At 39.2% G+C, this 26,647-nt stretch overlaps 1 protein-coding gene across 1 annotated transcript in view; it reads right to left on the minus strand.

Moving 5' to 3' along the window:
• Window positions 1–2,424: 2,424 nt before the first annotated feature.
• Window positions 2,425–26,647, minus strand: part of TES (testin LIM domain protein) — a 30,330-nt gene continuing 6,107 nt past the window's right edge. Inside the window, exons 2-7 of the mRNA XM_063445094.1 lie at window positions 24,741–24,826; window positions 14,843–15,095; window positions 10,824–11,156; window positions 8,067–8,282; window positions 5,494–5,652; window positions 2,425–2,670 (exon numbers count right to left, since the gene is read on the minus strand). Coding sequence (XP_063301164.1) covers window positions 2,479–2,670; window positions 5,494–5,652; window positions 8,067–8,282; window positions 10,824–11,156; window positions 14,843–15,095; window positions 24,741–24,826 — 1,239 coding nt within the window. The 3' untranslated portion in view covers window positions 2,425–2,478. The remainder of the gene's footprint in view (window positions 2,671–5,493; window positions 5,653–8,066; window positions 8,283–10,823; window positions 11,157–14,842; window positions 15,096–24,740; window positions 24,827–26,647) is intronic.

A 26,647-nucleotide genomic window follows, 5' to 3' on the forward strand; every position in this document is an offset into this window, starting at 1 on the left:
GTGGAAACAAAATTTTGGTTGTAAAAGCACGCTATAGAGACACCAGATATGAGTGGCAACTGTCAAAGTACGCTGGCAGGGTTGTGCAGGGCACACGCTGAAGGAAGGCCTGACAGAGCCGCTTGAAGGACACTGACTGGCTGCTATTAGCTTACACTGGAAACCTTTTTTCTTTGTAAAAGCACGCTAAAGAGACACCAGATATGATTGGCAACTGTCAAAGCACGCTGGCACAGGTCTGCAGAGCACACGCTGAAGTAGGCCTGACACCCAGACGCTTGCAGACAACTAACTGCTCTTCTATTACAGTGAAAAAAAATTATTTCTTTTAAATGTAAAGCTTAACCTATTGTTAAAACAGATATGAGTGGTGGCACTGACTGTGCAAATGGGCAAGGCATCCAACCTGACACAGAAGCTGGCAGGCAGGCAACTGCTCTTCTATTACAGTGAAAAAAAAATATTTCTTTTAAATGTAAAGCTTAACCTATTGTTAAAACAGATATGAGTGGTGGCACTGACTGTGCAAATGGGCAAGGCATCCAACCTGACACAGAAGCTGGCAGGCAGGCAACTGCTCTCTTCTATTACAGTGAAAAAAAATTATTTCTTTTAAATGTAAAGCTTAACCTATTGTTAAAACAGATATGAGTGGTGGCACTGACTGTGCAAATGGGCAAGGCATCCAACCTGACACAGAAGCTGGCAGGCAGGCAACTGCTCTTCTATTACAGTGAAAAAAAAATATTTATTTTAAATGTAAAGCTTAACCTATTGTAAAAACAGATATGAGTGGTGGCACTGACTGTGCAAATGGGCAAGGCATCCAACCTGACAAAGAAGCTGGCAGGCAGGCAACTGCTCTTCTATTACAGTGAAAAAAAAATATTTATTTTAAATGTAAAGCTTAACCTATTGTAAAAACAGATATGAGTGGTGGCACTGGGCAAATAGGCACAGTATCCAATGTAAACCTCAAACAGAAGCTGGCAGGCAGGCAGGCACCTGCAATTACATTACACAGGAAAAAAAAAAAAAAAAAAAAAGCAGCCTGATGTTATAGCCCTAAAAAGGGCTTTTTGGGGTGCTGTCCTTACAGCAGAGATCAGATGAGTCCTTCAGGATTGTAGTGGACACTGAATACCCTAGCCTAGCTATCAATTTCCCTATGTAATCAGCAGCAGCTAAACTTTCCCTCCTCTCACTAAGCATGCAGCTTCCGAATTAATCGAAAATGGATGCTGGGAGGGAGGTTGGAGGGTGTGGAAGGGAGGAAGTGCTGCTGATTGGCTGGAATGTGTCTGCTGACCGAGAGGCACAGGGTCAAAGTTTGCCCAATGATGACGAATAGGGGGCGGATCGAACTGCGCATGTGTCCGCCCGCCGCGGCGAACGCGAACACGCTAATTTCGCCGGGAACTGTTCGCCGGCGGACAGTTCGGTACATCACTAATGATATACTGTAACTTAACTCCCATTATTTTTACTGTTTATTAAATGGATCTTGTATAATATTTACTTTTAAATAAATAATGGAAAAATAAACATTACTCTTACCCAATAATTATCCTGTGATTCTTGACATAATAAAAAAAAAAAAAAAAAAAAAAAAAAAAAAGACTCTTAGAGTAGACAGTCCTGAAAGAACTGGCTAGATAATCCTGCTTTATTAAGACAAAGTTGCAAAAACTTATACATTTTATGACACAGTACTTTTAAAATTTAACTTTAAAAACCCTATCGGTTTGATTTTAACTCCCTCTACAGGATCATAGCAAAATAAAGACAGCAAGGAACGCGAAAGCCAGAGAGGATCAACTGTTATTTTATTAGAAGTTTTATTTTATTATTGATATGACTGAAAATTAGTGAACCAACAGCAAGGTAAAGCACAATCGTAATCAATTTGTATAGCAGCAGCTGGTATACACTGTGCAAATAAAGGCTGTGTTATAAAAATATCCAAGGAGATCCATTTCAGAATGGTGCAACAGCATATCTTGGAGTTGGTAAAACAAGTGATTTAACTGGAGCAGGTATGTAGGTATCCCATTACGTGATTGCAGATACTGAGACAGAGATTACACTTCACTGCATTCATGACAAACAGAATGTGTATTGGTAATAAGCCTTACATAATGCAAAGAAAAGGTATGCATTTATTTAACAGATTATTGCAGGTAATGTTCAGGAAACAAGGGCTTTCAGGATTATTATATTATATGAGCAGTAGTTTTCGTTTAGATACCAATAGAAACTGATCAAAAAAAAAAAAATCAGTACTAAACTATTAGCCCATTATATCTGGTTTATGATTTAGTTTATCAAAAAAAAATTGAAAAAAAAATGAAAAAAAATGCTAAAAGGACATTGAGATTGATCTTATTGTTTTGAATAAAAAAAAAATGTAAAAATAAAGAATTTTTATAGTTCTATTTATCCATTGCAGAAAAAAACCCAAAATGAAATAGAAATTTTCTACGACGTCATTTTTTTCTTGCACTCCACAGAGCAGAAGACCATTCCTTCAATCGGCATGAATTTCTGTCCAATCAGACACTTGCTGCAGCAGGAGCATAGGAAGCACTCTTCAGTGGCATGCCAATGGAAGCCATTGTAACTCACACGCTGGACCTCTGGGTCGATGGCATTGTGACAGCCTTGGCAGGACTAAGGGAAGAACAGATTCCATAATTAATCAGAACAAAATGGATAAAATTCTACATTATTTCATTGATCGGTGTTCTTTGTGTTGAGAATAATCTTTTAGAAAACAACTGTAATTGTGTACATTAGTATATAGATCAACACTTATTACAAATATTGTGTAACTGCAACTGCCATGATTGCCATGCAACCCTTGAAATGCAAAATATACACAAAGTGGATTATTCTCTGAAAACAGAAAAGAGAGGTGGATGTCCACCTGCAGAGGCCAGTTCTGTATGTGTTTTTTTTATGGATTAGGTAATATTTGTGTTTATGTTAGTGAACGCATATTTTTGCAACAAATATTTATATGCATAAAAAAAAAATATATATATAAATTTTACTTTAATCCTTCAAACTCGATGTGCAGGTTTTCAAACAAGAGCTATGAATGAAAGGTATGGAATAAAAATAAGCTTAATGTTTATTTTTTTAAATTAGAAAAAAGAGCAAGCTCTGATTAAAAAAAAAAAAAAATTAGAAAATACTACACACTGAAATGTTCCTTTTTATCATATTTTGCCCTTGGGGCTGCTAAAGAAGAGTTTAGTTAAGACACGAAAAGGGTCCAGCTGTAATTTGACTCTATGCAATATTTTCCCCTCCAAACAGATGTACAAAGAGTTCAAATGGGAACCGAATGCACCGCACCGCAGGGCGTACCTGCTAAACAGCGCTCCAGGTAATTTTTTGTAGTTAAGCCATGTGGTAAAGTAGCTCATACAACTTGCAAGTCATTAGGTTGGACAAAAAAAAAATATCACGAACTGTGGGGAAGCGTTTTTCTTCTCTTGAAAGGTAGAAGACTATGATACGGTGATTATAAAACTAGGATAACAGCCTCATTGTTCAACTCACCTGCACTAATCTTTTTTTAAATATTAACTATACTGAAATAACGAGTCACTTACAATTTTATTTATAACAAAAATCTGAGCATTGACCAGAGGAAGCACTCTTTGTGAAACATGTCTCGATTGCACAGTGACTACGAAGGAAGGAGGTGGCGTGGCCTACACAAATTAGCCACGAGGACTTGACACCTTTGTACGAACTTTATATTTAGTGTTGTTGCACGATTCCATCCTTGCCCGTGTCTATTTTAGTTATTTTATACTATTTTTTTTTTTTTATATTACTTAATAAATCTTTTATTTGACTCTTCTGCACACGGAGTTGGCAGTGAAAGTGGACGTAAGAAACACCACCAGAGTGGATCGTGATAACGTGACTTTACACAGACTTACCTTGACTGTGTGCACATATATTAGAGCTTGGCTCGATTTCCCTTAAGTGGCTGGTGTCACCAGAACACCTTGGATCATGTGTCATATTATTCTGATACTCTCCTGTTGCCAATTATTACCCCCACCTAGTTGTACTACATTATTTACAGTTACAATCTAAACCCGGGAGCTATGGTACACAGACCATGGCAGAAGGGGTGTACAGGTATTACAGGTTTGGGAAACGATCAACTCACAGAAACAAAATCAGGAAATATGAGAAGGAAGGGCAGCTTAGATCATTATTCAAGGTTCTGTTTTATTGTCCTGATACATTTCAATTTTCTTTTGAGCTTTCACTGGAGTTAAAGTCTGGAAACTGTTAGGTAGGAGAAAGTTTCAAAGATCAGGGGCAGAAAGAGCAGGTTTTAAGTTGTGACAGAGCAGTGGAAGTGAACAGAGCAAAGACATGTTCATTATGCACAAAATTAAACCACAGGTATAATCTGAATGTTCACAGAGGATATATAATCTGGGAAAGATAAAACGCAGAGATCTTAAAGCAATGACATCTGTGGGTTATGCGTTCCTTGATTGGAAGTCATGAGAGGAATTTTATTAGGGGTGGCTGCACATTTACAAACTCTGCTTCTCAGAGTAGCTAAAACTGTATTAGAATTGGATCTCAGAAATTTGGTGTCGTAACGATTGCATGCTTAAAACTATGTTCTGGAAGGAAAACCGTGAATATGATTTGTAAAAGACCATTCCACTTTAATCCTAGACAAATTAAATGTTTTCCTTAAAAAAATAAAATAAATGTTTGCTTTTCCCTTAAACTGAATCTATAGTGTTAGGAATACAAATATATATTCTTAAGACTCTAGAGCCCTCTGGTCCCCCCTTTCCTAACATGGGGGCTAATGCACATGCCCAACAAGCATTGCAAGTGTATTCGGCTAATCATACCCTCCCATAGGAAAGCATTGCTTCAATGGACTCCAGTGTCAGTTAGGTGACAGAAAAGTCGGTTAGCCACCAGGAAGGGCCTCTAGGGGCTGTCTGATTGACAGCCACTAGAAGCAGTCTTGGTCTTTTCGCAAAACTGCAATAATTTGCACAGCAGGAATAAATGGGACAGGAACACTGCACCAAGGCAACTTCAATGAGATGAAAGGATATGGGTGCCTATACTGTTCCTTTAAAAACAATTCATAATATACTGCTGCATCAGTATGCATCTCAAGGAGGGAGAATAAAATACATTTTTTGGTTGGTTTTTGTAGTAAAAATAATTTGACTTATTTTTTTTCATTGCAGTGTATAATAAAAATAAAAAAAAAATAAAAAAACAACTCTGATCAGACTATTGACTAGATCTTTCATTCTTTACCTTGATCATTTAATTTTGCAATAAATTAACACCTTCTAAAGCTCAGCAAGCCCATTTCATTTACAGATTTTTTTTTCCCCATTTATCGCAACAATGGGATTTCATTATACGTTGATGTGTTTTATGTAGCAATTAAAATGCATTAATGGAACAAGGTTATCTTACCGAAGCGTGGTTCTTCACGTAGCACGGCTTACAGACTGGCTTATCATTCACCATCACGTAGATTTCCCCTGCTAGGACACAGTCGCAGTCGAAGCAACAAAAATGTTTCAGATGCCAGTTCTGACCTTCTGCTTGAGTGTACTCATTGCTGAAAATAAGCTGCAGGGAAAAAAAAAATACATTTAGATTTCCAATACTGTGTATTTAGCTTGTTGTGTAGTTTAAGAAAGATACAAGTACTTTTTTACACCACCAGGGGTCAGTGTGGTACCACTCTTGATTCATTCAATGTCATGTCCTGTTGAATATTTAATTTTTTAATTCATTGATACACATCAATTGCCTGGGAAAAAAAAAACACCCTGAAAATCTTGATGTCATATGGTGAATGACGTTAAAAGTACTGCAAAGGTATGGTGACACGTGTACATCATGCGGATTAAAATAGTGTTATGTAGTCTAAAAACCCGAAATACGTTTGTTGCTTTAAAGAGACACTGGTCTAGACAGAGGCATAGTTCATTTTCTCTCACAAATGTAAACACGATCATTTATGAGCAACAGCAACGCTTATGTTGTAAGAGAACAAACCTCTAGTGGTTGTCATGCTGACAGCCACTACAAGCATTTTCTCTTTAAGACCATCTAAAAGTCAAAGGTCTTTATGTTCAGAATCATCATAAACCGCATGACAACACTGAATGGGGTTGATGCTTCTCCCAGAGAAGCACTGAATGCGATGAGAAGCATCCAAATGGTGGAGTGCAGTGATTGCTACACATGGGCTTCAGGTTCAACAGCCACTCTGCCTCCAATGCAGTCCTCATCCTTAATGACTTTTCTCAATGTGCATCTCATATAGAAGGTTTGGAACCTGAAGCCCATGGATCTGGATCTCAAACCATAGAGCAATAAAACCCTCTAGCTGTGCCCAAAATTTAAAAGTCCGGGGGGAGGGGGATGTTAAATAGGTAGTTGTATATTTATCTGCCATCAATACTGTGGCCTTCTTCGATAATTAACAGATACAATCCCTGCACTAGAGCAGAGTCAGCAATATCATCTTGGGGTTCCTTTTTCCACATGAAGAATAATTCAAAGGAGCTCAAAGACAAAACAAGAAAAGAAAAAAAAAACACATTTAACTAAAATTGGATAAAATGTGGAAAAACTGAAAACCCCAAACCAAAACCACAGCTAATTAAATGACGTGGCACATTGCAATCAAATTAAGATGCTAATTTAGAGCACATTACATGTTAACTCTCCAACAGACGTTCAATTTGACCCAAATCCAGAATTCAGCAAAACCCAGACCTCCAACACAATAACAAAAGATGTTCGTAGGCGAAGCTCTACAAACAACATGTAACTCAGCAACTGAAGAATTTGAGCATAAAAATGCCTTTTTGCTTTCTTACAGGCAATTGTGTGGTCTTTCTGCACTGGAGTGAAAGGGACATTTTATGGGTTAATTGTGAGAGAATTCTCGCAGGCAATGCTCGATTTGAACTTCTGATAAACCTGTCAAACAATGCGTACATTTAAATTATCTCCAAAACAGATCTATGTGCAAAGGCTGTATCATGGTAAAAAGGAAGCTGGTGTGTACAGGAAATAATGCAACTCACTGAATGAGGGCGAGTATACACCCTTTTCTTTTACGGATTGTGGTTTGATGCAATACATTTCACACAAGAATCTCTGTACAGTCCGTCATGTCACTGCATGCTGCAAACCATGTATAAACTGAGGTAAGGAAGTATTCTTTAACTTGTTCGGCCATAAATGTACCACTGCCGTGTGTGCTGTTGCATGGTTATATAAGCACAGATCAAATATTTTTTGTATTTATAGCGATCAAGCTATACATTTTACACTAAAATGAACACCTTATTTTTCTAATCTTATGGATTTTAAACATTTCTATGTTCTCTTGAATAATACAATCTACGTTTAAAAAAAAAAATTTTTCTGAAACTTCGGTTTTTGTACGCTCTGTTCTCACAGCCAATACACTTTCTTCTTTGCATTGCTTTAGATTTATTGTGAATTTGGCTGTTCAGCTCTGCAGAAGGCTCTCTCCATCTGGGCTATTAATTGGAACAGCTGATGCAGAACTACACACGCTACAGGATTTGGCAATCCAAGAGAACCTCCACCAACGGCAATGAGAGCAGTGTATGTGAGGTCACCAAGAAGGGGGTGTAGGCTGGCCACTTCCTCCAATAAGAATCTAAAGGTTGAGCTCTATGGGTTTCATGCTTTGTGCACCTTCAATTCAAATAAGCAAGGACTTCATGGAGCTCACTCGGCTGACCAGGCAAGTTCATAATAGAGAATTTCCAAAAACTTTTTTACACTATACTTTTGTGTGATAACTAAATAAAGCTATTAAACAGAATAACATCTTTATCATTGCTACAAAAAAATATAAGTAAAGTAAAATTTATATATATATATATATATATATATATATATATATATATATATATATATATATATATATATATATATATATATATATAAATGCAATTTCAGATACTTAGAAATATCCAGATATTTTAATTTACCTCATCGCAACCGCCACACCGCGGCTTTTCGCTGTCGCAGTAATGTCTGCCACAATAGAGTTTCCCGTTTTTCCAAAAATAGATCATGTCAACTAGAAGTTCACTGCAGACGAAGCAGACAAAGCACGAAGGATGCCAAAGTTTGTCGTACCCAGCCCGCTCTGCGTAAACCGCGGGGTCACCTTCTCTCATGTTCTCTTTGCACTTGAAGCAGTACTAGGAGAGAAAAAAAGATAATTCAGTCAATTTATGGTTAAATATGTATTCGTAAAAATAAAAAAAATAAAAAAAGTGGCCAGAACCCAGTGTCTTCTAAATAAACCGGTAATCGAATTGAAGCGGCATGTGCAATAAGAGGTACATGTGAAATTTTGAATCATAATTGAGATGTATACATATATATTGCTAAACAAACGTTCTACACTGGAGGTCTAATCTTGATAAGACATTGAGAAGCCAGGCTTAGAAGCAGACATACCATAGCTTTTTTTTTTTCTGAGTCCTTCTTAAATGTCTCTGTATTTCCCTTGCTACGCAACAATAAAATTCTAATTACCGAGCCAATTGAAAGCGAGGTCATGCTACATACTTCACCCTCTCAATCTTTTAACCCTTTTACTCCGTCACAAACATTCTATTGTCCAAACGGAGGCACGCCTCCGGTGGAAAAAACAGCCTCACTCGTGGCTCTAGCTTGCAAGTCTAAAAATATTCCCATAACTGGAGATGTGCTTTTGATTCGATAATCTGTATAATGAGTGGTTTATGAGATGTTACATTCAGTCCCAGTATCAAACAGCAGGGAAATAAACACAAGAAAATCACCATGTGTTATTGCACATGAACAAGTTAAGCCTACTTGGTGGTGCAGTTGCTGGTCGCTAAAAACAGTAAACACTGAAATCTCCTTGATTTATGTTTTGTTTAAAAAAAAAAAAAAAAAAAACAATTGGGGCTTTCTCGGAGCATTGTATATAGAAAGGAAAAGTAACTACTTTTCAGTCGATCCTAAATTATGTGAACGGAATTTAGAGTTGAAACACAAAGATCCGTGCTAAAATGGGTCTGTAAAGAGAGAGCAGCTGGACTTCTATTCCAGTAAGGATCTTGTAAGTGTATCAATATATTTACATACACTACTCAATGTATAATAGGCACGTAAGTAAATACATGAAGATACAGTAATCTTGGATTTTACAGTTTCCACTATACAATCATTATTCCTATAAATATTTATTTTAACATATATTTGAAATACATTAGGTGTCTGGTTTTAAAAATCATCTGAGGACGGATTAGGAAATAGATACAGCGACTACGGATTTTCAAAGCTAAAGTGACATATTACAAATATTATTATATTATACACACATACAAAAGTAAACTAACTTTCATTCCCTGACACAAAATGACAAATGCCTCTTTAATTTAAAGGGGAAAACGTGTTTATATAGCACTACAGAGCATGCAGCTTTAAGCTAGCTTGAAAGGGGCATCCTAATTACTGCAGTGTGCTGTAGTGGTTATGGTGCAAAGAATCAAAGAGTTTGTATGCGAATAAGGAATTGCAATTTCTGGTTCACTGACTGGCAGGGCTTCTAGATGGAGTCACAAGCTTAAAACCCAGGACTGCAGGAACTAGATCGTAGCACCATAGCTGCATCTACAAAATGCTGATATAGTGACTAGAGAGTCCTTTTAATAGAAACACAATAATAAAAAACATTTATTGATATTTCAGACTTTTAGACCTTGAGTGTTATTTACTAAAGTGAGAATTGCCAGGAATTCATGGGAAAGTGAATTTAAAATGTACAGGCAAAATAGCACAACGATAATTTTGACCAAGTCAGCTACTCTTCCTGCTTGACTTAGCCTTAATTTTGAATTTCACTTTGAATTCCAAACAATTCTCACCTTCGTTTGACTTTTTTTTTATTAATTATTTTTATAATCACTGTATCTCAGTTTTATTTTAAGTTTATTCCCCAGGGGTGTTGAGCATATATTGCAATACATTAATTAATTTTATGGTAATAAAAATGCTGATCATGTTTATTTTAGACAAATGTTTAGGCTCCACCTATTTATATCAAATTAAAATACTGCAAAACTATACAATTTATCATCTTATCATTTGGTGTTAACATGGAATTCTCACACCCTCAAGGCAACAGCCAAATCCTGTCTGCACTAGAATGTTTGGAATGGTAGCATGCAAATCCCATCATTGAATTAGCATCAGATAAAGACGACTGTCCTTCATTAAACAGGAGGCGTGAGTAAAACTGGAGAGGAATTGGGCAAATTTTCTACATGCCAGGGTAATAGTGCTCAAACCACTCCTTAAACTCCATCAGCAATTTTGAAAGTGTTAAAATCAGGACTTAAAATTTGAAGTTCTATGCTACTAGCCTGCCTTAAAAGTAATGCACCACTGCAAGCTCTAGTATACTCATCAACTGTAAATTTATCTTCAAATAATGTTTAATAGTTTATTTTTTTTTTTTTTTTAAAGAGCTTCTTGAGTTTAGCTCCACTGAGTTAAACAAACCGGATGTAACGGGATCTTTTGTCCAATTGACAGCCAGAGAGGTGTAACAAGGTCAATTGTTAGAAGTGCCAATTATAAGTGCCAGTAATTTGCATATCTCAGAAGTGGTTACATTTAATTTAATAAGATGCAGTTTTTACAAAGAATTATTTGGAAGGAAAAGTATCATAACGTACTTCACATGACACATTACAATAACTTACAAAGTTGGACGGTTTCTGAGCTGCTGCCTTGCTCTCGGGACTCCTAACTGTTGTCACAGAGCTCCGGTCCCCATCAGTGGGACTTTTTCCTGCAGCTTGCGCCTCCACTTCTTTGGGCAACTTCACATCTCCCACGCCTAGAACGTCATTTTTATATTTCTTCACAAACTGTTCCATTTGCTTGACCTCATTTGGAGACAATTCATGGCACTTGGAAGGATCTTGATCGTGAGCAGGCAGCTGTTTAGCCAGCTGTTTCTTCCTGTACTGAGCACCTTCTGAACCTGCCACCGGCTGCTTCTCTTTCGGGATCATTTCCATATAGCGCCTGGCCTAATGTAACAGATAGATAGGAATAAAATCAGAAACTGAAAGAATAATAAATAAAAAAAAAACAAATAAAACACACCGATAAAAACAGAATAACACAAAATGGAAAAAAAAAAAAGACAATAAAAGGTGGAGAATAAACAAACCATACTAGGAGTCTCACTTTGTACATCCACAGACAGACGCTTGCCTTTGTGAGATGGAAAGCTTGGGGAATCCCCGTTTCCGCTCACTTTGCGTCATGTTGTACTAGACCGCTAGGTATGATATCCATTTAATACAACTTGCAATGGATGTGTGGGATGCACATGAATTCCTGCACAAACACTATTATAGAAGCAAATAATGGAACTATATACAAAATATAATTCTCAAACTATAGCTCAATTCATTGTATACAATATAAAAAATGTTTAAGATGCAAGTTTGAGGAATGCGATTTTGAACATACCTCAGTATCGCAATACCTCAATTTCAGTTAGGAAATTGTTTTTTTAAAAATTGATTTATTCAGATCTCTTATCAAAGGAGAATCGACTTACTAGGATTTTAAAATTAGGTTTACACATATCTCTTTATTTAACAAATATGTATTTGTGAGGTCTGTACAATCAAATTAAATGTAAAAGTTACTCCTCTGCCACTGGGTGCTCACTTAGCTACCTGTTAATCAATATTCTAATAGGCTTCTTTGCACATCCCAGTCAGCAAAAAAAAAATGTTTTCTCATAAATAGAGCACTAAATTAATTCCCTACCACTCTAGACCCTACAGACCTATAGTAGGGTCCATAGTGGGGTGATCCTATTGTGATGGTAGTCACCATCACTGGGAGCAGAAGGACATTTTACAAAAGGTTCCTAAATTGCTCCTGTGTCTAAGTCACCGGCTGCCCGTTATATGTGCAGTGTTTATAATGTGTTTGTATATTGTTAATTGTTTTGTGTGCTCTCCTCTCCTGCTGATGCTTGTTACCAACTAAGTGGATTTGGCTATTGAGCCTGTATAGCACCCTCTGTTGGTAGTAACAGCTAAAGGCACTACCTTTATAACAAGGCTTGCTAATTTGCATCTTTGGATAGATTTGCATATTGCTAATTCTGCAGGCAGGAGAGATATTTTATGTTAAATATGGTCTTCCCCACTCTTTTAGAAACATATTCTTAGGTTATTATAATTCCCTGTATATTTTCTAAAATGTTTTGGCTAATTGTATTTTATTGAGTTTGTCACAGCAAGGTTTATGTAACAAACATATGGGCTAGTCCCAAGAAAAATAAAGTATTGTATTTTTGTTCCTTTTGGAAATGGTTACTGGGATCCCTAAAAATCCACACAGGACAGACAGACAACAGTCAAGCCTTGGCGACTGGGGTTGAAGCGTTCCAGGTTCCCTCCCCAAACGCTAGGAAGCGGATTAAGTGGTGGTTCTTGGTCGAAGTAGAGGTGCTCCATCACACCTATGCTCCTCATCATACTCTCTACAGCCACTACCCTTCACTTCAGCCCCTGCCAACCCACTAAAGCCCATGTCAAACCACTATATTCGATATCCACCCCACAATATTCCCTATCCTTCCACTACAGTCTCCATCACCTCACTATACTCCTACTACAGACCTTTCACCCCACTACACTTACTATCCCCACAGTAGTACCTATCCACCCCTTCATCGTCTCTATCATCCCACTACAGCCCCAGTCACCCATTTCACCACCCCACAATAGTGCTTATCTCCTCACTAGAGCCCCTGTTCTCCCATTACATCACTATACTCAAACTAAAGCCCCTACTACCCCACTACAGCCAAAAATTTGACACAACCACTACACCTCTTCCCTGCCCCACCTTTAAGTCATATTCACTATTCAATCATTCCTTTAAGGACATCTCTTTTACAGGTGAGATCTGAGCAGACTTGTTCTCTTCCCTATTTATTAAAGAATAGCCTTTCTTTTCTCAAAAGCACAATCAGGCCTGTTCTTGGCTTCAGATTTTATATGATGCGCACATTGCATAACTGATCTCATCTAGGCATTGCTTAATGAACACATTGTCTAGGAGATATTTACCAATTATGGTTAAAAGTTATTAGCAGTGTTTGTTAAATTTTCACATTTAATTTGTTACATAATTAGCTCTGTGTTTTCTGTAGGATGCAGGGTTTAAAAGAACGTCAAGAATTCTAAAGTCTATTCTTCTTACAAAGAGCTCTGATGTCTTCTCCTAGACACGTTTCTAGGAATTGTGTAGAGGGATTAGCATTTTTACTGGTCAAAGATGACGTTTGCTGGATGTGGATGAAGTGGATAGCCAGAAATGCTTACCTAAAGGTTTTTCATCTTTGTGTCTCCATCTCTAGCCCCTAGTAGCGTACTCTTGCACATGTGTATTTATATAAAACACTATATATTTTTTGATGCACAGATGTCATAACTATAAGTGCATTATGCCTTCAGGGGGTCACATGCTACTAGTAAACTTATATTAGTAAAAACTATGCCTTCACACAATACACTGTATGTGGTGCCAGACAGCGTGGAACATTTTGACATTATGTGCATACAACCCACACCAGGAACGAGAAGACAATTTTAAAAGTGAGCTGTCATAATGGTGGTAAATTACATATTTAAATGCTTTGAAAGTGAAATGTGATAACCAACCATGATTGGAAGTTCCTAATAGATTACCAAACCTTCTGACCGGTCTTGCTTTCACCCCAAGCTGACTGAATTGGCCCAGCAACGGAACACTTCAACAAGGACAATCTTGGCATCAGAACAGAGTGGTTATGCTGTTCCTTCATTTCACCAGCAACATTATGGTGCCCTTCCTAAAGGGATACTAAAGCAGCTACAGCACATGCACTGTAGTTCCTGTAATGGACAGCAGTAGACCTTCATCTGTAGAAAGATTCTCATGCTCTCCTCGTCACTCAGTTGTCAACACGGACATCTATATCAACAACTGATTTACAGCTGTTGGGAATATTTTGAAATAAGCTTACATAGTTGCTATCTCAGTATACAGCTATTATCAACTGCATTTAAGTTCACATTGTGCGTACCAAGACAGGTACATTTTATGTATGCACATTTGTATATAGATTTAAATAGTCCAAGAAATAGAGTATACATATACAAGATGTATACACAGTGCAACTGCATAACTTCCAACTATGAGATGTATGGAGTCAGAATGGAGTCTCAGAAATGGGCGATTACCACTGTAGGGTTAAGGGACATGGGATATTGCACCCATTTCACTTCAATGAGCTGAAGTGTATGGCCCAAAAAGGAGCATGTCTACATGGCAGGTTGACTGACCAGCCCTATTCAGGGCAGACCAGGCTCCGAGAGGTTTTGAAGAGTAAGAGTGGATAGATTACTTTGCAAAGGACGAGTACGTCTAAAGATATGTTCATGTTATGCTAAATGGAGACATAACTGATGGACAACTCGACAGGAACCTGACTGTTATGCTGAACTTGGGATAGCGGGGTGATTTGTAACTGGAATGAAACAGGTTATTAAACGATCAAAGCAATCAAGGTTTAGTAACAAGCAGCAGAACCATATAACCAAAAAAAAAAAAAAAAAACACAACCACACCAAATTTATCAATTTATCAAAAAAATTATCCTTATATTCATAAATGTCACTGTTGCGTTAAGTATTGTTCTTACCAAGGTCTGGTTTTGCACTGGAGGAGCCCATTCGTAAGTTACTGTTTTGATAGATACATCCTTCTTTGCTGAGACCGGATTGGTAAGAATCATCACATTCCTTTTATAAGTGGGAATTCCATCGGTTTTCAGCTTGGCTATTAGAGTAGTATATTTTGTGTCTTCAAACAGTTTACCCACTTTCCGGTCATCTTCGTTATTGGAAAGAACATCATGCTCTTCTTCCCCACATTTGCAGTTTCTGCAAATTTTCCTAGAGATTTAGGGTTAAAAATAAAATAAATAATAATGATTGGGCATATTACAGATTTACTATGCTTGAACATAGAGCCATTCTGTAGGTTTAACACGCATAGTCAAAATGATATTGGACAACAAACAGGATGATGGACAAAAGGTTAGATGGTGCAAGAGAAGAAGGATAGGGTGTAGAAGTGGACATGAGGGAATAGAGAATAAAAAAAAAGGTATGCTCTATGCATCATAACCACTCCATCTTAATAAAGTAGTTTTGGTGCATACATGGTCTTTTTTTTTTAATCCTAAAAAAAGTCTTCAGATTTGCTGTCATCATGCTATGATGATGCCCCAACACATCCAATGCTTCTCTATGAAGAATTTTATTTGTGCAGCACAGCACATGCTCACTTTACCCCAAATACTTCCATATGAGATGCGTTAGATTTAAAAAAAAAAAAAAAAAAAGTCAGCATTTTTGATGATCTGACCAGTGTTGGAGTGACTGCACTGAGGAGACAGACCTGACACTAGATTTCAAGTGGATTCCAGAGAAATGGAGAATAAAAAAAACCTGGGGGGAAAGAAAAGTGCAGGAATCTAACACTAATATAAAACACTCCAATTTTAAAGTGATACTCTAAGCACCAAAGCAGCTTTAGCTTAACCCCTTAAGGACCAAACTTCTGGAATAAAAGGGAATCATGACATGTCACACATGTCATGTGTCCTTAAGGGGTTAAAGGGACACTATAGGCACCCAGACCACTTCAGCTCATTGAAGTGAAATGGGTGCAATATCCCATGTCCCTTAACCCTACAGTGGTAATTATTGCAGTTTCTAAGGAACTGCAATAATTACGTCTCAGGGTTAACTCCACCTCTAGTGGCTGTCTACCAGACAGCCACTAGAGGGACTTCCTTCCAGGTGCTTAGACGACTTTTTGTTGCCAAAATGTCGCTGGACATCCTCACACTATGCATGAGGACTTCTAGTGTCACCGGAATCCCCATATAAAAGGATTAATGCTTTCCTATGGGGAAGTCCTAATACATGCGCATTAGGGGAGGAGCGTGGGCGGAGCCTGACTCAGCACCGAGGGACATCGACGCTGGATTCAGGCAAGTGACTGATGGGGGAAGGGGGCACTGTAGGAACATATTGTGCCAAGAAAACAGATTTGGTTTCCTGGCACTATAGAATCAATTTAAGTAAGTAGTTTTGGTGTACAGATCATGCCCCTGCATTTTATTGTGGTTTAAGAATTAAAACACTTTGTTTATGATGCAGTAGTCACGCCTCCACTGGCTGAGGCTCACACAGCCTCTTTAAAAAATTAAATTAAAGAAAAAAAATTTTTTTACAACACCTAACAAAAACAATGTTAACTTTTACATAGGGAATGAGCAGCAAGGCTGTGTTGGTCACAGCTATGGTAGGTTATGGTACATATGGATAGGGCTGCATAAACAAAGTGATTTGGAGCAGTGAAACTGGAGGGACACAAACTATATACCAAAACTGCTTTATTAAGCTAAAAGTTATTTTAATGCTGGATAAAAATATATATATAGGATATATATATTATATTCTATATATAAAACACAAACATTCAAGATGTATTACAAAGGGTCAAATAGCCATGGGAAGAAGTAAAAGAGACATCATACAATTCCTGCAAAGATCTAAATTCTTAAAGTAGGTGAACATTCACTCTCAGTTTTGGTTTTTTTAAGTGACCATGTATCATTGGCAATTTGTTTTAGACCTGCAAACACTTTTAAACAAATTTGCAAACTAAAATAAAGCAATAAAAACGCAGAGCAAGTTTATTGTACACCTTTAAATGTATATTACATACTTTTCAGTTTGCATTGTTGAACACGCCTCACAGCTTGGGGAGTTTATTCAGCTCTCCCCGCTCCCTTCATCTTACCCACCCACTAATTCAGTCCAGACTAGTCCATCAATGATCGAAATAGGACATCATTGTGAAGCAACAGCAAGCTCCCCATTTTCCCTGCACTGGCTAACGTAGCAGGGAGAAAGATATACGATACCGGAGCCTGCACTGCATTAATCACACTGATCAGACTCCCTCTCTCCTTCCCCTCTCAGGGTGTTGTAAGGTTTACAGATCTTCCAACTGAACATGTATAAATCTGTCAAGCATGCCCAATGCACATTTCCAGCATTCCTAGGGATAGGAAATGGATTGGTTAGGTCAGTGCCCCTCCCTGGCGAGTGTGTGGAAGGCGAATAAAAAGCTGTTAAATATGAAAAAAGCATTCAAAGGTCTTATTTAAAGCAAATGCTTTTGAATGCAACAGTTGTCAATCTCAATGCTTGTCCCCTTAAATGAAAGACCAGTCTGCCCTTTAAAAGTTATAAAGGTTTATTTACGTAAACCTTACGCAGATTATACTAAAGTTAGTAGATATATTGCTCAAAACTGGCACATATGTTTTAAGGAACATACAGTTGCATGACACTTTGTGTTATTCACTAAACCGTGTATAGTAGGGAACACCAAACTGCAAAATCTAGAGTAGAATAGCAGAACCGTGACCAAAGAAAAGTTGGAGAGTTATTCCAAACTAGGGATCGACCGATATTGATTTTTTAGAGCCGATACTTTCAGACCGATAGCCGATAACTTACCGATATTCTGTACATTTACCATTGTGAAAAACTAAACTATTTCTAAAGGTAAATGCACAAAATATCCATGCCACATGTAGTAGATGCAGTGTGCATAGACAGGGGAGCTGTGTGTGTTTGTGTAGTGTGTATATAATAAATGCAGAGTGTATATAATGAATGCAGAGTGTGTTTGTGTAGTGTGTATAGTGAATGCAGTGTGTATATATGTTGGAAGGCCATTTGGCCTGAATTTGTGTGAGGAGTTATGATCCTATATAAACCCTACGCCCCCTACTTACCTTTGTTGTGCAAGCTGTTTGTTGGTCAGAAGAATAGACTGTTCAAGGTCAGCATTTGCATGAGATCCACTTCCAGGTCATACAAGACACCATTTTGGTTTCACCTTTGCTCCATGAGGTCTCCTACTCCACGTTGTGTCCAGGAATCCTGCAGCAGGGCTTTCCGTTAAATCCAGTGGCCTTCTCTCCAGTCAGCATCGCATTTCGTGTCTCAGGGACTCTCAAACCGTAAGTTGACCCACCTGTTGCGCCAGGATTAGTTCCCACGGCGTTCAGCACAGCACGGGTCCTCACTTTACGGTTTCCTTTTGTTTTGCACGGTTATTTCGTTACCTTATACACGCCTAGCTGTTCATGTAAAATCTGTTTAAAAGCTGTTTTGGTTAAAAATCTGTTCGGTTAAAACTACAAACAAAATACAATTTTTCGCCTACACACTGACCCCTTCCGGTCTTTTGGTGTACTACAGGCTTCTCAGACATTATTGCATTTCATGTACAAGCCAACGAACCACTGCATTTATGCCTACACACTGACCCCTACCGGTCATTCGGTGTACTACAGGCATCTCAGACGTTATTGCATTTCATGTACAAACCAACGAACCACTGCATTTTTCACCTACACACTGACCCCTATCGGTCATTTGATGTACTACAGGCCTCTCAGACATTATTGCATTTATCAGTCTTCAAGAAGCGGTATCCCAGTACCCTGTATTACTGTATCAGGTAAGTAGGTTTACCAGTTCTCTTTTTCCCTCGAGGCCTCATTCAGCCTCCCCACCTCCCAAAGTGGGTTCTAAACTTTCAACAGGCCAGTTTTGAGATTACTCACGGCGTTTAAAAACATCAATCACACAAACCTACACCACCTTGCTACTACTTATACTTTTCTTCAAACAGAGCTCCAAGAAGATGTACCCAGTATCCTGCATTCCGGTAACAGGTAAGAAGGTTTACCATTTTACGTTTTCCCTTGAGGCCTCATTCAGCCTCCATGGCCTCATACAACCCCCCCCCCCTCCCAAAGGGGGCTCTGCACTTCAAAACGTACCTGGGCTAAGATTTCTCACAAAATGTCAACAACATCTTAATCATAATCCACCATATTACTACTATATTTATCGGTACATGTTTTGTCATTTATTTCTACATATCATTACTTAGACACCAAGTCCTACGCCATCAATAACCTACAGTCTACCTGGTTCCCTGCATTGCAGTATCAGGTATTGGTAATCTTACTCACTACGATTACGTTTCTCCTTAAGGCCTCACTTTGCCTTCGTATCATTCAAAAAAAAATTCACGTTTATGGGAACCCAGGGGCTTGTCTCTAATTTACGGACCAACGTTCGGGTCCCTCAGCTTACCCACGTTCGTATGTTACAGTATCTCTGATAAACACCTTCTCATACGTTCTACATTTTTACAATCATATTAGTGGCACGCCTCAGGCCCACTAGCATCTTTTTCCCACCAAGGTTTCCCGGACCGGGCCCGTTCCCTGCAGAAGCAAGAATATATTGTAATCTTCTGGCACATTGCCCAAATAAAGAGTACAGACACTGAAGGTTAAGTATCTACATATGTTATATCACACCATTCTAAGAGACAAGCCCCATTAGGCTAGAGAACTGGCATTGAGGGTTAGGCGCTGGCCTTAGCTATCCTAAGTAATACTACGGGTCCCGCGAGGTCTACACCTTAACACAGAGGTTCAGCCCCACGACCAAATCATAGTTAGCCATCTCGCTCGCCCTTCTTTAGGGCTACAGTTAGGGCTTCCCATGTCACGGCCACACGTTTTGAATCTCTTACGGTCACCGAGAGGCCGACATCCTGCCACCACGTTAAAGTGGCCACAAAATCCCCTCGGCCCAAATCATAGGTAGAGCCTCTCTCCGCCACTTGGCACTAGCAGGGCCTCACCTGTCACTTGGTACTAGGTAAATTCTTCGCTTTGGCACTAGCTAGCAGGCCAGTTCTCCGAAGGTCTCATCCATACCTCTAAGACACATTACTTATCCAAATCATTATTTCTTTTTCAGAATGTCACAAGTATCCATCCCGATAATCGGTCTGCTGTTGGACGAAATACCCAGCACGCCAGTCTGGCCAGGGTCTCCATAGGAATCCTTCACCCCTTCTACCCTCAGTTACCTGGGATTCTGGTACATTCTAAAAAAAAAAAATAGCAGAGCTCTGACACAGGGTTATCCTCTCCCCAGCCACTGCCAGTAAGGCAGAACTACACTGGCTCACAACGGCTCAGCCCAATGTTCCCAGGCCCGGTTCTAGTTCACAAGGGCCGTCAGCTTACTCCTCAGATTCCAATCAGGAGACCCTAGTCGCTATCCTGGCCAACCTCTAAATGATTAACAGGCTGATAAATGGAATGGGCTATAGCCACACCAGGTGTCTCATTAAGCCCGGCAGGCGCTCACCTGGCGATCTCGGTCATACAGTCTGGCTTACCACTCATTTCCCTTCCCGTCCCCCACCACCCACTATCACTGCTCCATACGTCTCACCGGCCCACCCTGTTCCAATTTCCATGGAGAAAGTAATTCTCGATGGAAAGGACGTTAAACTAACATCACTACTTAACTTCACAAGACTCCCTACAGTACAAAGGTTATATTCTTGGCGACATTTCAGTACTCCAAAGAGTGACACCCACGACTTAACAAAGCTTTCCATTCCTCTGTTTATCATTACCTCTCGCATAGAGACAGCTACTTCCACTTCTCACCACCCCTTCACCCCACGCACTAGTCAGGGAGGCGGCCAGAGGGACAAGCTGGGCTGACCACTTCATTTCTGGGGAAGGCTCGGGTGCACTTTGACTTTAATACTGGGGTATGCTATTTCACTACATGCAGGGTTTTGCACATCTGCTCCAGAACCTACACCTAGTCCACATACGCAGCCCATCTGTCACCTGAGATACACCCAACTAAGGTTAACTTTGTTATCCTAATATACTATCTGCATTTACACCCAGCTAGGCATCTGGTAGATTCTGGTGCCGGGTTTCTCACAGGGGTTCACACGGGCCTTATCGCCGTTCCCACAGGTACACTCGTAGGCCCAAACCTATTATCTGCACCCATTGACCCTCTTATGGTGGACCACCTTCTGTCCACAGCAGTCATACGCTGGGTTCACGATCGCCTCCTTACGGTCTTCACACTTCTCATCTTGGCGTACCATTCCCATCGATGTAGAAATTCACTATACCCTATAATACGTCTGATCATAGACCTCTTCTGCACCGCACTCTACATCCATTCCCAGCATCAAATTCCCTCATTCCCGCTATGGAGTTCTCACTGCACTACGCAAATCAATCATGCCATACAAGCTATCACTTAACAAGTAGTAAGGCTTGGTTGAGCAAGATGGACTTGTCCAACGCCTTTAATCTACTATCTATTCACTCTTCACCATGGCACCTGGCCTACGTTCGGGCAGCCATCCTCACTAACCATTTTGTTTCTATTTTCATAGGCCGACTTGGCTGGCAGCAACCTCTCAGTTCTTATTAGTCTGCTTTTACATTCCTGGTGTCCACACACAGACGCCGAAGCTCTTTCATGCCCAGTTTAAGGTCTCCCTACGACCTACTACATACCATCCACATACAACCTTTTCATGAGATCATCTTGGACTAAGCACACAGTTACACCTCATACAGATACGCACGCTTCACGCAGTTTCACGACTACTCTATCACTCACGCCAGGGCTTTGTATATTGTTCCATGTCACAAGTAGAGTTTGCTTGATTCAAGACTTTTTTTTAAACTATTGTACTTTTTGCCTTTTTCTCTAAACCTACATATCAAGCATCTTATTTATACCTCCTATGCTGTCACTCCGTTTTACGTATCCAAGGTCAGCCACACACTATCAGTACTAAGCCATTACTACACGTCTAAACATTCCATTAAGGTAAGCTACATCATGGCTTCCTTCGCTGGTCTCTTTTTCGCAGAAGCACTGCATCAGCGGTTCCAAGCTCTTACAACCCAGTCCACATCACTCGGTGATGGGGCCACAGGTAATCCTCAGCTTAGTTACATATTTACCTCAATCAGAGTAAAAGCTCCTTACTAGCTTTCAGTACACAAGCTGTATAAACTTGCAATAAAGTGTGTTTTCTTTGAATCCTCTTTTTGCCCTCTTTTCGGCACACCTCAACCAACTTTGCTTCTCCTTCTACATTCCATTACGTATTAGATAAATTCCGAGCACAAATATATATATATATATATATATATATATATAGTAGAGTGTGTGTTTGTGCAGTGTGTATAGTGAATTCAGTGTGTTTGTGTAGTGTGTGTGTGTATATAATGAATGCAGAGTGTGTGTGTTTTTGTGTAGTGTGTATATAATGCAGAGTGTGTGTTTCTGTAGGTAATTTGTGTATAATGGGGGGAGAGGGGGAATTTTTTATTTTAAATATTAAATTATTATTTTTTTTAGACCCCCCCCCCCCCCCGCTCCCTGCTTGTTGCCTGGCCAGGGAGGGGCAGGGATATGCCATTCTCTGGTGGTCCAGTGGCATGGAAAGTACAGAGGGGGCTGGCAGCAAGCTCTTACTTACCTCCCAGCAGCTCCCTGTTTATATATCTCGCGTCCTATCTACGTGATAGTGGTGAGAGCCACCGGTGCTTGCTGGGTTCACCATTTAGGATCTGGCAAAAATCCTCTCTGTGGTAGACAGGTAGGTTCACTTTGAGTGCCTTAGTATCTCTATTATCACCTCACCATTGATAACCTTTTTTTTTTTCCCCCTGTTTTTCCTTTCTTTCCTTCCCTCCTCCCCACCGGTTCATCCCTACTCATTAGGAGTATGCTCCCTATTCAAGGTGTTGGCCCTAGCTTCCCTGATGTGCTTTTTATATTGTGCTTGGGTGGCTGTTACAGCTTCATAGTCTAAATTTAGCGAGATTTGGCTTCGTAGCAGGCATAATTCAGGTGTGAGAGTGACGTAGATCCCAAGAGCCCCGGTCACATCCTTTTCCACCATATCCTAGTAAGGGTGTATTGTGGTACATGTCCACCATATGTGGAGCATTGTTCCCATCCCTCGCTGACACCGCCAACATTGTTTTTGACAGGGTAGATGCAAGATAGTCTCTCTGGAACCATGTGCCACCTATATTGCAGTTTCCTCATTAATTCTAGGTGAGAGGGGCAGCTTGTTCTCCCCTTGTCGGCTGTGAAAGCTTTGCACCAGCGATCCTTGTCAAAGGTTTTACCTGGAACAGTTTGCCATGCTGTCATATAAGGGTCATGTGCTAATGTGGTCGATTTGTTTAGTTGGTTGTAGAACAGGGAGAAGATCTTTTTTGGAAAAGCCCTATTGTCTGATAATTTGCTTGAATACCATTTGACAGAAAACGAAAGGGAACTCACCCAAAAGCTCAAAGCACCATAACCACTACAACAAACTGAAGATGTTATGATGCTTAGAGTGTGTCTTTAAATCAAGGAAAAGAATAGGAAAAGTTTGTAAAAGTATAAAAAAAAGTCATCGTATTTATTACGATTTATAAGTTATAGTTCAGTCAAGCCACTCAATTATCTATCAATCTTCCCCATTATTGGACAGGGTGGCTTGCTTAAACAGTAGAAGGATAAATGAGGGTAAGTGCAGGGCAAGCATATAATTGAACAGCCTCAGAGTATAGGGAATCCGCATGTGTTCTTTGATAATGTCCCCCTTTACAGGTGGGCAGTTCTTATTTTGGGCATAAATCTCTGTGTCCTTTTTTCTCTCATAATGTCCCTCTTTTCTTGGAGCTCCATATTGTTGGTGTGTCTGAGTGTACAACAGAGTTCCACAGCAACAATACTCCCAGTGATGTGTCTTTGAACTACAATAAATGGGTTTAGAAATCAGTCTGTGTAAATAAGCTACATTGTTCTTAGTTGTATAAATTGTCATTAGTAAACCATCTAAAAATTTTCATAAAAGCCCATCACTGGCCACATACTTAAAGGGACACTATAGTCAACCGGAACAACTTTAGCTTAATGAAGCAGTTTTGGTGTATAGAACATGCCCCTCCAGCCTCACTGCTAAATTATCTGCCATTTAGGAGTTAAATAACTTTGTTTATGAACCCTAGTCACACCTCCCTGCATGTGACTTGCACAGCCTTCCTAAACACTTCCTGTAAAGAGTCATCTAAAGTGTATCCTTTCTTTATTGCAAGTTCTGTTTAATTTAGATTGACTTATCCCCTGCTATGTTAATAGCTTGCTAGACCCTTCAAGAGCATCCTGTATGTGATTAAAGTTCGATTTACAGAGAAAGATATACAATTGTTTAAGGTAAATTACATCTGATTGAAAGTGAAACCAGTTTTTTTTTTCATGCAGGCTGTGCAATCCGTTAGGGGAGGTGTGACAAGGGCTGCATAAACAGAAACAAAGGGATTTAACTCATAAATGGCAGAGAATGGAGCAGTAAAATATGAGAGGCATGATCTATACACTAAAACTGCTTTATTAAGCTAAAAGTTGTTTAGGTGACTATAGTGTTCCTTTAAAATTAAAGTGTCCATTTTTGTAAACTTGACATTTTAGGAAATATATCTTGTCATTATCTCCTGGTGTTGGACTCACCTCTTTCGATATCAGACATTCTAAGATGGACAGGTATATAAACTAGGAAATATGGATTCTTTTTTTACTGACCTCCAAAAATGCAGTTCAAATCCTTCGCATTTATCCTTGCATTTTAAACATGGGGCTCCAGATCCCTGCTCGTGACCTAAAGTCATCTGTCAACCAAAAATATAAAAAACACAATCATATTTCGAAATGAACCAGCTTCAAAATATTGACATGCTTATTAGAAGAACATTTAGTGTGATAATCACTACATATAACCAAGAAATATGGAACACATTTGTAATTCTTTATTAAAAAGAAAAGGACATCTGTTTAGCTGGATAAATGGACTATGCTCACACAACATTTACATTAAGTATAGCATTTTTTTTATTTCGGTGTGTGACTAGCCACTAGAAATAACCAGAGAAATATCACAAAATTAATTGCTCGAGAACATGGAGAACAGACAAAAACTGTTTGCAGGAATTAAATTGTATTTGAATAGTCTCAATTCATCTTCAAATATGGTCATGGAATTTAGCAAATTATCAATTTGAAACTCTGCTGAAATTCAGGAATTGTTCGAGCAATGATACAGTAGAACAATACGAGCATACATTACACCTGTAACATTCCATGATGCAGATGAAGTGGATTGTGGGATACAGAGAAACACCCCAGCATGCTTCAGAATACTAGCAGGTACGTGGTTTTAGGAGCATGGACCAAAGAGATAAACAAGTCTTGGTCTCAACAGACAACGCTAATACTACAGATGATAACCATCGCTGGCAACCCTGGGAATAATGGGTTTCCTCTGAATTACTAAACTATAAAACCCTTCATTAAAGGAAAACAAACTCGTTTTCCTGGCACTATAGCTTCCCCCTCTGTCAAGACCCCTCCCCCCCCTGTGGTGCAGAAGGGATTAATAACCCCTTCTGTCACTTACCCGGGTCTAGTGCCATTGTCCTTCGACACTGGCTCAGATCCGCCCATGCTTCTCCCTCTCCGACATCTGCGGCAAGGGAGACCTAATGGTCGCGCTCACATTAGGATTCCCCTATAGGAAAGCATTATTCAATGCTTTTCTATGGAAAAATGACCTCAAGCATTGAAAAACACATTATGACTTAACTGCCCCATAGCCAATCACTGCCCTCTTAGTATCATCATAGTATATCAAGCTGTGCCAAGGTGAAATAAGACAGATAATAAGAGTACAGAGATTGGCTATGGGGTAGTCATGTCCAAAGCTCAGCTCACACCAAACATTGAATGGCTAAACTGAGCATGTACTCAGAGTATTTCAATAAGGAAACCACATTGTAAACAGATGAGGTTTTACTAAGTGGTGGGATATGCTGCAGAAAGCTGATTTTTTTTTTTAAGTGAAAATACTTAAATATGGAGAAAAAGAAAAACCAAAAAACAAACAGAATATGAATATGAGACTCCAAAGACATGCATATTCCAAAGTTCCTCCATCTGTTAGAATGTAGCCTTTCCCTTTGATTAAACATGCCGTGATTCATAGTCATTTTCTAGTGAAACAGGAAGCTCCCTAGGTAAATAAACCACGATATTTTGCTACCTCATATTGTGTGTGACTGGAGAAAACATACAATTTAAGGGGACAGAGCAAGTTATTTGGGGGGGGGGGGGGGGGGAATATTTGAAAAAAGATTACAGAAATAAATGCCCACCAGATTCATTATTTCCCCCCTTTTTGTATTAGCATGCATAAGCATATTATAATGTAACGCTGTGTCTGTGGATATGCTGCTTTCCTATTTAGGTAAAAGAAACACATGATTCATTAATTGCACCATCAGTGAATTCCGTGAACCGCTTTCCTTGGCAGTCACAAAGTCATTAAAAATGTAAATGAGGTGCGTCTGCTACAAATGTCCATCACTCATATCAGAACCAATGTTAAGGAATGGATTGTCATCACCAAGCTAACAGAAAAGGGGGGGGAAAAAGGG

This window comes from Pelobates fuscus, chromosome 3 (assembly GCF_036172605.1).
Source record: "Pelobates fuscus isolate aPelFus1 chromosome 3, aPelFus1.pri, whole genome shotgun sequence".
Taxonomy (NCBI): Eukaryota; Metazoa; Chordata; class Amphibia; order Anura; family Pelobatidae; genus Pelobates; species Pelobates fuscus.